Source organism: Hemiscyllium ocellatum, chromosome 4 (genome assembly GCF_020745735.1).
Source record: "Hemiscyllium ocellatum isolate sHemOce1 chromosome 4, sHemOce1.pat.X.cur, whole genome shotgun sequence".
Classification (NCBI taxonomy): domain Eukaryota; kingdom Metazoa; phylum Chordata; class Chondrichthyes; order Orectolobiformes; family Hemiscylliidae; genus Hemiscyllium; species Hemiscyllium ocellatum.
Genome location: NC_083404.1, coordinates 19,643,307 through 19,655,600, shown reverse-complemented (window position 1 = coordinate 19,655,600; position 12,294 = coordinate 19,643,307). Strand labels below are relative to the sequence as shown.

Genomic DNA, 12,294 nt, shown 5'->3' with positions numbered 1-12,294 from the left:
CTGGTAGATACAGGGAATGCTGGTTGACTGAAGAAGTTGAGGGTTTGGTTAAGATAAAGAAGGAAGCATATGTCAGGTATAGACAGGATAGATCGAGTGAATCCTTAGAAGAATATAAAGGAAGTAGGAGTATACCTAAAAGGGAAATCAGGAGGGCAAAAAGGGGACATGAGATAGCTTTGGCAAATAGAATTAAGGAGAATCCAAAGAGTTTTAACAAATACATTAAGGACAAAAGGGTAACTAGGGAGAGAATAGGACCCTTCAAAGATCAGCAAGGCAGCCTTTGTGTGGAGCTGCAGAAAATGAGGGAGATACTAAGTGAATATTTTGCATCAGTATTTACTGTGGAAAAGGATATGGAAGATATAGACTGTAGGGAAGTAGATGGTGACATCTTGCAACATGTCCATATTAAAGAGGAGGAATGTTGGATGTCTTGAAATGCATAAAAGTGGATAAATCCCCAGGACCTGATCAGATGTACCTTAGGATACTATGGGAAGCCAGAGAAGTGATTGCAGGGCCTCTTGCTGAGATATTTATATCATCGATAGTCACAGGTGAAGTGCCGGAAGACTGGAGGCTGGCAAATGTGGTGCCACTGTTTAAGAAGGGTAGTAAGGACAAACCAGGGAACTATAGCCAGCGAGCCTGACCTCAGTAGTGGGCAAGTTGTTGGAGGGAATCCTGAGAGACAGGATGTACATGTATTTGGAAAGGCAATGACAGATAAGGGATAGCCAACATGGGTTTTGTGCGTGGGAAATCATGTCTCACAAACTTGATTGAGTTTTTTGAAGAAGTAACAAAGAGGATTGATGAGGGCAGAGTGGTAGATGTGACCTATATGGACTTCAGTAAGGCGTTCAACAAGGTTCCCCATGGGAGACTGATTAGCAACGTTAGATCTCATGGGATAAAGGGAGAACTAGCCATTTGGATACAGAACTAGCTCAAAGGTAGAAGACAGTGGGTGTTGGTGGAGGGTTGTTTTTCAGACTGGAAGCCTGTGACCAGTGGAGTGCCACAAGGATCGGTGCTGAGCCTTCTACTTTTTGTCACTTACATAAATGATTTGGATGCAATCATAAGAGGTACAGTTAGGAAGTTTGCAGATTACACCAAAATTGGAAGTGTAGTGGACAGCAGAGAGAATGACCTCAGATTACAACAGGATCTGGACCAGATGGGCCAATGGGCTGAGAAGTGGCAGATGGAGTTTAATTCAGATATATGCAAGGTGCTGCACTTTGGGAAAACAAATCTTAGCTGGACTTATACAATTAATGGTAAGGTCCTAGGGAGTGTTGCTGAACAAAGAGACTTTGGAGTGCAGGTACATAGGTCCTTGAAAGTGGAGTCGCAGGTAGATAGAATAGCGAAGGCGGCATTTGGTATGCTTTCCTTTATTGGTCAGAATATTGAGTACAGGAGTTGGGAGGTCATGTTGCAGCTGTACAGGACATTGGTCAGACCACTATTGGAATATTGCATGCAAATCTGGTCTCCTTCCTATTGGAAAGATGTTGTGAAACTTGAAAGGGCTCAGAAAATATTTATAAGGATGTTGCCAGGGTTGGAAGATTTGAGCAATAGGGAGAGGCTGAACAGGCTGAGGCTGTTTTCCCTGCAGCATCGGAGGCTGAGGGATGACCTTGTAGAGATTTACAAAATTATGAGGGGCATGGATAGGGTAAATAGGCAAAGTCTTTTCCCTGGGGTCGGGGAGTCCAGAACTAGAGGGCATAGGTTTAGGGTGAGAGGGGAAAGATATAAAAGAGACTTAAGGGGCAACTTTTTCACACAGAGGGTGGTATGAGCTGCCAGAGGAAGTGGTGGAGATTGGTACAATTGCAACATTTAAGAGGCATTTGGATGGGTATATGAATAGGAAGGGTTTGGAGGGATATGGGCCGGGTGCTGGCTGGCAGATGAGACTAGATTGGGTTGGCATATCTGGTCGGCGTGGATGGGTTGGACCAAAGGGTCTGTTTCCATGCTGTACATCTCTATGAATCTATTTAACATCCAAGCATTCTGTTACTTTCCAAGGTACAGTAAGTCCAAAAAAAAAGTTACTTTTAGAATCTGACAAAGTTACAAATTTTAAACATTAAAGTGTTTCTCTCTCCACAGATTATTCCTGTATTTTGTGATTTTATTTTAAGCTAACTTTTCAGCCAAATTGAATCAGTCTTACTTTAACTTAACTGATTCAGAGTCATCATGTTGATTTTGTTAAATTGCATGAGCCTGCTAAAAGTCTAATTTTTCTGGGTCCCTTACCTTCAATCTTTAGGAGCATAGTCAAAACCAGAAATGCACTTCACTGCCAATTCAGTGGTAAGAGTAAAAGGTAAAATTTTAAAAAGTAGCTCTCCTGGTCCACTCATAACCAGAATAAAAACAAACATAAGAACTTTGTACAGTCCTCCAACATTCAATGTCTATAGAGTGTTTGCACAGCAGTCACCAGAGTTTTTGGAGGCCATAAGAAACTGACATGTAAACTTGGTAAAAACAATGACTGCAGATGCTGGAAACTAGAGTTTAGATGAGAGTGGTGCTGAAAAAGCACAGCAGTTCAGGCAGCATCCGAGGAGCAATAAAAATCGACGTTTCGAGCAAAAGCCCTTCATCAGGAATACAGGCAGACAGCCTGAAGGGTGGAGAGATAAATGAGAGGAGGGTGGGGAGAAAGTAACAGAGTACAATAGGTGAGTGGGGGAGGGGATGAAGGTGATAGGTCAGGGAGGAGGGTGGAGTGGATAGGTGAAAAGGAAGGTAGGCCGGTAGGACAAATCCGGACAAGTCATGGGGACAGCGCTGAGCTAGAAGCTTGGAGCTGGGGTGAGTTGGGAGAAGGGGAAATGAGGAAACTGGTGAAGTCCACATTGATGCCATGGGGTTAAAGTGTTCTGAGGCGGAACAGGAGGCGTTTTTCCTCCAGGCGTCTGGTGGTGAGGGAGCAGTGGTGAAGGAGGTCCAGGACCTCCATGTCCTCGGCAGAGTGGGAGGAGGAGTTGAAATGTTGGGCCACAGGGCGGTGGGTTGATTGATGCGTGTCCCAGAGATGTTCCCTAAAGCGCTCTGCTAGGAGGCGTCCAGTCTCCCCAATGTAGAGGAGACCGCATCGGGAGCAACGGATACAATAAATGATATTGGTGGATGTGCAGGTAAAACTTTGATGGATGTGGAAGGCTCCTTTGGGGCCTTGGATGGAAGTGAGTGAGAAGGTGTGGGCGCAGGTTTTGAAATTCCTGCGGTGGCGGGGGAAAGTGCCAGGACGGGAGGGTGGGTTGTTGGGGCGGGTGTGGACCTGACCGGGTAGTCACAAAAGGAATGGTCTTTGCAGAAGGCGGAAAGGGGTGGGGAGGGAAATATATCCCTGGTGGTGGGGTCAGTTTGGAGGTGGTGGAAATGTCGGCAGATGATTTGGATTATGCAAAGGTTGGTAGGGTGGAAGGTGAGCACCAAGGGAGCTCTGTCCTTGTTACGGTTGGAGGGGTGGGAGTCGGAGGGCAGAGGTGCAGGATGTGGACGAGATGCATTGAAGGGCATCTTTAACCATGTGGGAAGGGAAACTGCAGTCTCTAAAGGAGGCTGCTATCTGGTGTGTTCTGCGGTGGAATTGGTCCTCCTGGGAGCAGATATGGCGGAGGCGGAGGAATTGGGAATAGTGGATGGCATTTTTGCAAGAGGTAGGGTGGGAAGAGGCGTAATCCAGGTAGGTTGGGAGTCGGTGGGTTTGCAAAAAATGTCAGTGTCAAGTCGGTCGTCACTAATGGAGATGGAGGTATCCAGGAAGGGGAGGGAGGTGTCAGAGATGGTCCAGGTAAATTTAAGGTCAGGGTGGAATGCATTAATGAAGTTGATGAATCGTTCAACCTCCTCGCAGGAGCACGAGGTGGCGCCAATGCAGTTAGCAATGTAATGGAAGAAGAGGTGGGGAATGGTGCCGGTGTAATTACGGAAGATCGACAGTTCTACATAGCCAAAGAGACAGGCATAGCTGGGGCCCATACGGGTGCCCATGGTTACCTCATTGGACTGGAGGAAGTGGAAGGATTCGAAGGAGAAGTTGTTAAGGGTGAGGACCAGTTCAGCCAAACGAATAAGAGTGTCGGTGGAAGGGTAGTGTTGGGGACGTCGGGAGAGGAAGACATGGAGGACTTGGAGGCCGTGGTCATGGCCCCTTTTATCTGCTGACTTGATGGTGAGGTCAGGATTGGAGGGCTGCGCGTTGTGAGGGTGAAAGGCTGGAGTTGGGGGGTGGGGGGGTAGACAGATTGAGGCGGTTAATGTCCCGGCGGCAGTTGGAAATGAAGAGGTTGAGAGCGGGTAATTGGCCAGCACGGGGTGTCCAGGTGGATGCAGTGTGTTGAAGGTGGGCGAAGAGGTCCTCAAAAGTTGGACGGGACCTCACCGTCTGACGCCTGAAGGAAGAAGGCCTCATCTTCCACCTCGGAACACTTCAACCCTAGGGCATCAATGTGGACTTCACCAGTTTCCTCATTTCCCCTTCCCCCACCTCACCCCAGCTCCAAACGTCCAGCTCAGCACTGTCCCCATGATTTGTCTTACCTATCTATCTTCCTTTCCACCTATCCACTCCACCCTCCTCCCTGACCTATCATCTTCATCCTCTTCCCCCACTCACCTATTGTACTCTATGCTACTTTCTCCTCACCCCCACCCTCCTCTCATTTATCTTTCCACCCTTCAGGCACTCTGCCTGTACTCCTGATGAAGGACTTTTGCCCGAAACGTAGATTTTACTGCTCCTTGGATGCTGCCTGAACTGCTGTGCTTTTCCAGCATCACTCTAATTTAAACTCTGACATGTAAACTCGTCAATCTTACTCTCCCCAACGTGCTGACCCCAAGTTAGCAAATGCAAATCAATTCTACAAACCTTAATTAATATAATTTAAGATAAAATTAATGACCAACTAAAAATGCATTGTTTAGTGAAGAACAGCCAATATGCATGTGATTGTATAGGGATTAAACCTTAGTGGGTAGCACTCTCAACTGCTAGTCATAAGGTTTGAACCTTATTACTAGTAGCAGTAACAAAAATCAAGACTGAATCTCCACTGCAACACTGAGGGAGTACTGTTTTAACACAGGTGTTGTTAAACCAAGGCCCCAACCTGCATGCTAAGGTAAAAGATCACATGGCATTATTCCAAACAAGATGTTTTGGCTCATATCTATCACTCGTAAGTGTTTGTTGTGTGCAAATTGGGCATTTCCCACCTTACATTTGAACATTTCAAAAGTGATTTATTAATTGCTGCTGCTTTGAGACATCCAGCGGTGAGATGACAAAATGCAAGTAATTATTTTTGAAAAAGTCTAATTGTTGTTTAAGCAGCAATTGAAATGTGAAAGCAGTGCATGGAACATATGCAGATTTTCAACAAGTATTTGAAAAGGTACCTCACAAAAGAGTTCATAGAACAGTTTTGTGCTATAGCATAGATAAAGAGAGCAGCAAAATGTCTAGCAGCAAAGAAGCAGTCAGTGTAAATGGAGGCATTGCTTCTACTAACCATGATTAGAGTTATTTGCTCATGGTGCAGACCAAAACCAACATTAGTTGACTGAGTCATTGTGAGCAATTTCTAAGTTGCAACTTCTATGTACGTTTACGTCCTTCTATGGACTGCCATCTTGCTGAGAAGAGGATCAAGTCTTCTTTCAACCCAAAGAGTGATATCATCAGAAGTTCTCGACTTCTGGCAGGGCCCATGACTTGTCATTTCAATTGCTTGTCACATTTCAATTGCTGCTTAAACACAATTAAATTTATTCAAAAATAATTGCATGCATTTTGTCATCTGACCATGACAGTAAAGTTGGAGGGAAGCACAATCGAAAAATGGCCCTCAAATGGCAATTCAGGCAGAAGATATTTCAATAGCTGCCATGATAGATGAAGACTGCAGCAATAGCAAGATCCCCAAAGCTCCCCATGCCACTAGAGTTGGATCTATCCTCTGTCAAGGGCCATGTGTCTGATATGCAATGACATTCCCATGTTAAAAGATGTCCTACACCAGGCATCTACCTAGATATATTCAAGCCACAGCTCACACAACACAAGCCCTGCAGTGATCGGCAGGAGATGGGGACAGGAGTGAGAAATCTGGAAGCTGCTAGCATTAGACCAGCACAGAGAAGGCACAGTTTGATTCAGTTTGCTGCTTGAAAAAGGAATAGAAGAGCATTTTGGCAGTTTTCTTCACAACTGAGCAGCTCTGTTCAAATCCACTTTGTTCACCCCAATAGGGAGGGTGCTGGATAAAGTTCCTTAAACATACTCTGTTCCATCATCAACCCGACTGGAACACCACATCCAGTGGGCTCATCATCCTGAATTCTGAAGAATCAAAGTCAACTTTGATCTTGGAATTTGGAATGTATGAACCCTTGTCAAAGCGAGCAAAACAATCAGCCAGAATGAAGAACTGCTTTTTTTGCCTGAGAGCTCAGGCACTTCCACATTAATATTGTTGTCCTGCAAAAAACTCAAAGCTGGCAAAAAGCTGACAAAAAAAAAGTTACACCTTCTTCTGGGGAGGAAAGCCGAGGATCAACGCAGGAATTGAATTCACTATCAAGAACGACTTGTCAGTGAACTCACAGAGCTCACTGTTGGCATCCACAATCACCTCATGACTATGCACCTACAACGTGCCAAGAACTAGCAAGCAGCTGAATGCCTATACTCCAACTCTTGATGCCAGGGGCGAACCTAAAGGCAGCTTCTACTCCACCCTGGACACTATACTCATCAACTATCCCAAAAGGAATATTAAATTATTCTGCTTGGAGACTTCAATACCGGGGTTGGATAGGATGCTAAATTCTGGAAAGAGACAATCGGGAAGGAAGAATTGCAACTCGTGGGATTTTCCTGCTCACCAAATATGTAGAACACCAATTGGTAATCACCAATGCACTGTCCCTTCAAAAAGACTTCAAGGCTTCTTGAAGGCATCGATCAAATAACTGACATATGATCAACTATGTTATCATTCAATCCCAATACCAAAAGACTTTATTACCAAACTGATGATCAGTGTAGTTGACTGCTGGAAGGATCACTGGCTTATCCATTTCTCTATGCACATCATATGCCTTTTATGCACATATATGCCACCAGAAGCATTTGAATACAAAGAAAATCTACTAAAAAGCTCAAAGTTGTAAGGCTTGAAGAGCCAAACAGACAAGCAAATTTCCAATAATGTCTTCAGCAAAATCTCCAAAGTGCTCATTTTAATGGAGTTGAGAAAATCTGGAAAGAGTTGATGACAGCTATCATCTCACACTGTGAAAAATAACATTGGTTACAAGATCAGGATATACCAAGACTGGTTTGATTGGAATGACCACATCATGCAAGATCTTATTGACAATAAGAGGAAAGGTCTCCATGACAAGTAAAGCAATATCACCAGCAAGTCAAAGAGGAGATCTCAAACAGCAAACGCCAGAATTACAAAGATTGAGCAAAATCAAGAACCAATGCAGGACTGAGGAAGCCAATGAACTGCAAATCCTTTCTGACAAACACCCAGAATTTCTTCAGTGCAACTAAGACAATATATGGATCCAACACCCTTGGCCTCAAACTGGTGCGGAGTAAGGTTGGTACCCTTTTGAGAGACAGGAAAACATTTGCCACCAATTTAGAGAGTACTTTAAAGAACTCTTGAGTTCTGAACATCCGAAAAGATGGATCTATTCTCATTTGCCCTGTCAGCAAATGGCAACAGGCCGGGGACCTGGGCTTCCCCTTCTGGTCAGCGCGGGCTGGTGGCGATGGGACCTTCATGTGGGAGATTGATGTTGGAGGGCCCGATGCTGGCGGATGTATTGGCAATCAGAAGCCAAGCGGCTGCCTCCATTGAACAACTGTCATGTTTTGTGGTGGTTCAAGGTGTTGGTGAAACTGACGTAAAGCAGATTATTTTTTCTGAACTCCTAAATACATTCTCAGAGGATTGTGAGGAAATCTCCCAAATTCCCCATCAAAGACTTGGACTCCCACCTAGTCATAGAGATGTGCAGCATGGAAACAGACCTTTTGGTCTAACCCGTCCATGCCGAACAGATATCCCAACACAACCTAGTCCCACTTGCCAGCACCTGGCCCATATCTCTCCAAACCCTTCCTATTCATATGTCCATCCAGATGCCTTTTAAATGTTGCAATTGTACTAGCCTTCACCACTTCCTCTGGCAGCTCATTCCATTTAAGTACCACCCTCTCTACATGAAAAACATGCCCCTTAGGTCTCTTATATCTTTCCCCTCTCAACCTAAACCTATGCACTCTAGTGGACTCCCCCAATCCGGGGAAAAGACTTTGTCTATTTATCCTGTCCATGCCCGTCAGTTTTGTAAATCTCTATAACCCTCAGCCTCCGATGCTCCAGGGAAAACAACCCTAGTCTATTCAACCTACTCCAATAGCTCAAATTCTCCAACCCTGGCAAAATCCTGATAAATCTTTACTGAACTCTTTCAAGTTGGCAACATCTTTCCAATAGGAAGGAGACCAGCAAGCTGTCAAGAGACACATGAAGGATGGAAAAACTGGAGTATTAAATGGATTCCAGAAATTTTCAAACTTGGAGGAACAGAGCTTACCTGTCATCTCCATCAACCGTTCCTGAAAATCTGGGATAAAGAAGATACCCCTACCAATCATCGTGGTGCTGCCTTCGCCACCATCAAGAAAGGAGGCAACATGTGTCAGTCGCAGGAACTATGGAGGATTACTTGCTGTATGGAAGTAGCCTCATCGGAACACTGATGGGAAAGCAGAGATCACAGTTGAAGGGTCTCAGACAGGACAATACCTCCTTGTAGTACTGTATTCATTGTCATGGAACTGCATTCTACAGCAAAACAAAACCACTAATGCTCATGTTTTTGAGCATCATGTTTATAAAATCAGCCTCCACTATAAAATCAGTAACACAATCCAGTAGTAATACTTGCGTTGACAAAATAGATTTATCCCGCAAAAAAGAAAACTGTAGGCCCTCAGTATTGCTCAGAATGTCTCGACTGCAGGGAAATAGATAGTGACATCATGCAAAATGTCCAGGTTACAGAAGAGGAAGTGCTGAATGTCTTGAAACGGTTAAAGGTGGATAAATCCCCAGGACTTAATCGGGTATACCCAAGAATACAGTGGGAAGTTAGAGAAGTGATTGCTGGGCCTCTTGCTGAGACATATCATCAATAGTCACAGGTGAGGTGCCAGAAGAATGGAGGTTGGCAAACGTGGTGCCACTGTTTAAGAAGGGCAGTAAAGACAAGCCAGGGAACTATAGACCGGTGAGCCTGACCTGAGAGACAGGATGTACATGTGTTTGAAAAGGCAAGGACTGATTATGGATAGTCAACTTTGCCTTGTTCGTGGGAAATCATGTCTCTCAAACTCGATTGAGTGTTTTGAAGAAGTAACAAAGAATATTGATGTGATCTACATGAACTTCAGTAAGGCGCTCGACAAGGTTCCCCATGGGAGACTGATTAGCAAGTTGGATCTCATGGAATACAGGGAGAACTAGCCATTTGGATACAGAACTGGCTCAAAAGGTAGAAGACAGAGGGTGGTGGTGGAGGGTTGTTTTTCAGACTGGAGGCCTGTGACCAGTGGAGTGCCACAAGGATTGGTGCTAGGTCCTCTACCTTTTGTCATTTATATAAATGATTTGGATGCGAGCATAAGAGGTACAGTTAGTAGGTTTGCAGATGACATTAAAATTGGCGGTGTAGTGGACAGTGAGGAGGGTTAACTCGGATTACAACAGGATCTGGACCAGGTGGGCCAATGGGCTGAGAAGTGGCAGATGGAGTTTAATTCAGATAAATGAGAGGTGCTGCATTTTGGGAAAGCAAATCTTATCAGGAATTATGCAATTAATGGTAAGGTCCTAGGGAGTGTTGCTGAACAAAAACCTTGGAGTGCAGGTTCATAGCTCCTTGAAAGTGGAGTTGCAGGTAGATAGAATAGTGAAGGCGGCGTTTGGTATGCTTTCCTTCATTGGTCAGCGTATTGAGTACAGGAGTTGGGAAGTAATGTTGCAGCTGTACAGGATATTAGTTAGGCCACTGTTGGAATATTGCATGCAATTCTGGTCTCCTTCCTATCGAATAGATGTTGTGAAACTTGAAAGGGCTCAGAAAATATTTATAAGGATGTTGCCAGGGTTGGAGGAGTTGAGCTATAGGGAAAGGCTGAACAGGCTGGGGCTGTTTTCCATGGAGCATCGGAGGCAGAGGGGTGACCTTATAAAGGTTTACAAAATTATGAGTGGCATGGATAAGATAAATAAAAAAGTCTTTTCCCTGGATGTGGTGGAGGCTGGTACAATTGCAACATTTAAGAGGTATTTTGATGAGTATATGAATAGGATGAGTTTGGAGGGATATGGGCCGGGTGCTGGCAGGTGGGACTAGATTGGGTTGGAATATCTGGTCGGCATGGACGGGTTGGACCGAAGGGTCTGTTTCCATGTTGTACACCTCTATGACTCTATAACCGAGAGGCGGAATAGGTTGGGGATGTTTTCCCTGGAGCACTGGAGGCCGAGGGTGACCTTATAGAGGTTTATAAAATCACAATGGGCATGGCTGGGGAAGTAGACAAGATCCTTTCCCTGGGGTCGGGGAGTCCAGAACTAGAGGGCATAGGTTTAGGGTGAGAGGGGAAAAATATAAAAGGGACCTAAGGGGCAACTTTATTCACAGAGAGGGTGGTGTGTGTATGGAATGAGCTGCCAGAGGAAGTGGTGGAGGCTGGTACAATTAAAACACATCTTGACGTAAGGCATGGGTATACAAATAGATAGGGTTGAGAGGGAGTTGGGCTAAGTGCTGGCAAATGGGATTATATTAGTTTAGGATATCTGGTCGGCATGGAAGAGTTGGACTGAAGGGTCTGTTTCCATGCTGTACATCTCTATAACTCCAAAGGTAGAAAGCACAAACGCTTTACGGCGACATTAAACGTGGATCTGTAAAATCACGCACCAACGCCCCGCCTCAACAACTGTGGGCACTCAGAGGGTCAGCCTTGGCACGGTGGACCGAATGGCCTCCTTCTGCACCATGACAAATCTGAGGCGTCGGGTCAGGATGGGCAACATTTACAGCAAACCTGGACAATGGACTTTGCAGACAGTGATGTACACATGGAAATGTTCTCTCTGTCCGATCTCACCCTTCACTCTCTTCATTTCCTAAATCCCCCAGCCCCTCTGCTTTAACCGGCACTTTCTCCCTCTCGCCCGTTGCCCAGCTCTCTCCATCATCTCGGCCGCGCTCTCGATGTACCTGCCCCGGTTTCTCACACTCACAGTGTCCCGTCAATCACGCTGCAGGAAGCCCGTTAACCCTGAGCAAGCCACTCCGCGGCTCGAGACGGTATCATCTCCCGATTCAACGGAAAACTTCGAAATGAAGCGGGAAGCAGCCGAACGGGAAGCGGCCCGGCCGGAAAGGAGGCGGGTCTCTGTGATTGACACCGATCTCAACCAATGAGAAGACGGAGAACGCGCAGCCCCGCACACATAGGGGCAACACCGCCCGGAAAGGAGTCCTCGCCGCACCTTGAGGCCCCGCCCTACAGTGGGATGGGCCTGTCAGTCAACAACGACGCACCCGTCCCCGTGGTCTCCACCAATCAATGTGACCCTGCCGCCCTGTCAATCAATAAGGACACGCCCGTTACTAAGGTCTCCGCCCATCAGTGGGCCGCGCCCTAATGAGTAAAAGCAAATTACTGCGGATGCTGGAATCTGAAAACATAAGAGACAATGCTGGAAAAATCTCAGCAGGTCTGGCAGCATCTGTAAGGAGAGAAAAGAGCTGACGTTTCGAGTCTAACTGACCTTTTATCAAAGCTCTAATGAGGACGGATCTGTCAATCAATAAGTACCCGCCTATCCCTGAGGACCTCGCCTCTCCTGTGGGAGACAGGCCCCGCCTATTCATGTGCACAGCCCACCTCTGGAGCTTGCCCCGCCCATTAACGGGAGAAGCCGGCCCCTGCCCATTCATGCGGGTGACCCCGCCAATCCATTGGGACCCCGCCCATCGGAGCGTGACAGATGGTCAACCCTCCTTCCAAGACCACATCATATCTCAGGCAGTAAATATGCTTTAAAACATAAAGCTCGTCCACAGCCCATTCAATGTTACGTAACAACACTGTATGAACAACATGATATTCAAAATGACGAGAATTTGTACTTGCAA

At 45.8% G+C, this 12,294-nt stretch overlaps 1 protein-coding gene across 4 annotated transcripts in view; it reads right to left on the bottom strand.

Moving 5' to 3' along the window:
• Positions 1–11,523, bottom strand: part of rbbp8 (retinoblastoma binding protein 8) — a 157,720-nt gene extending 146,197 nt beyond the window's left edge. For 3 of the 4 annotated variants that reach the window (XM_060822815.1, XM_060822817.1, XM_060822819.1), the window contains exons 1-2: positions 11,394–11,523; positions 8,671–8,832 (exon numbers count right to left, since the gene is read on the bottom strand). Coding sequence is in view for 1 of the 4 variants with exons in the window: in XM_060822819.1 (XP_060678802.1) it covers positions 8,671–8,731 (61 nt within the window). In the remaining 3 variants the exon portion in view is untranslated. Of the gene's footprint in view, positions 1–8,670; positions 8,833–11,370 lie in introns of all 4 variants that reach the window. The other variant, XM_060822818.1, reaches the window with a different exon arrangement.
• Positions 11,524–12,294: the final 771 nt, after the last annotated feature.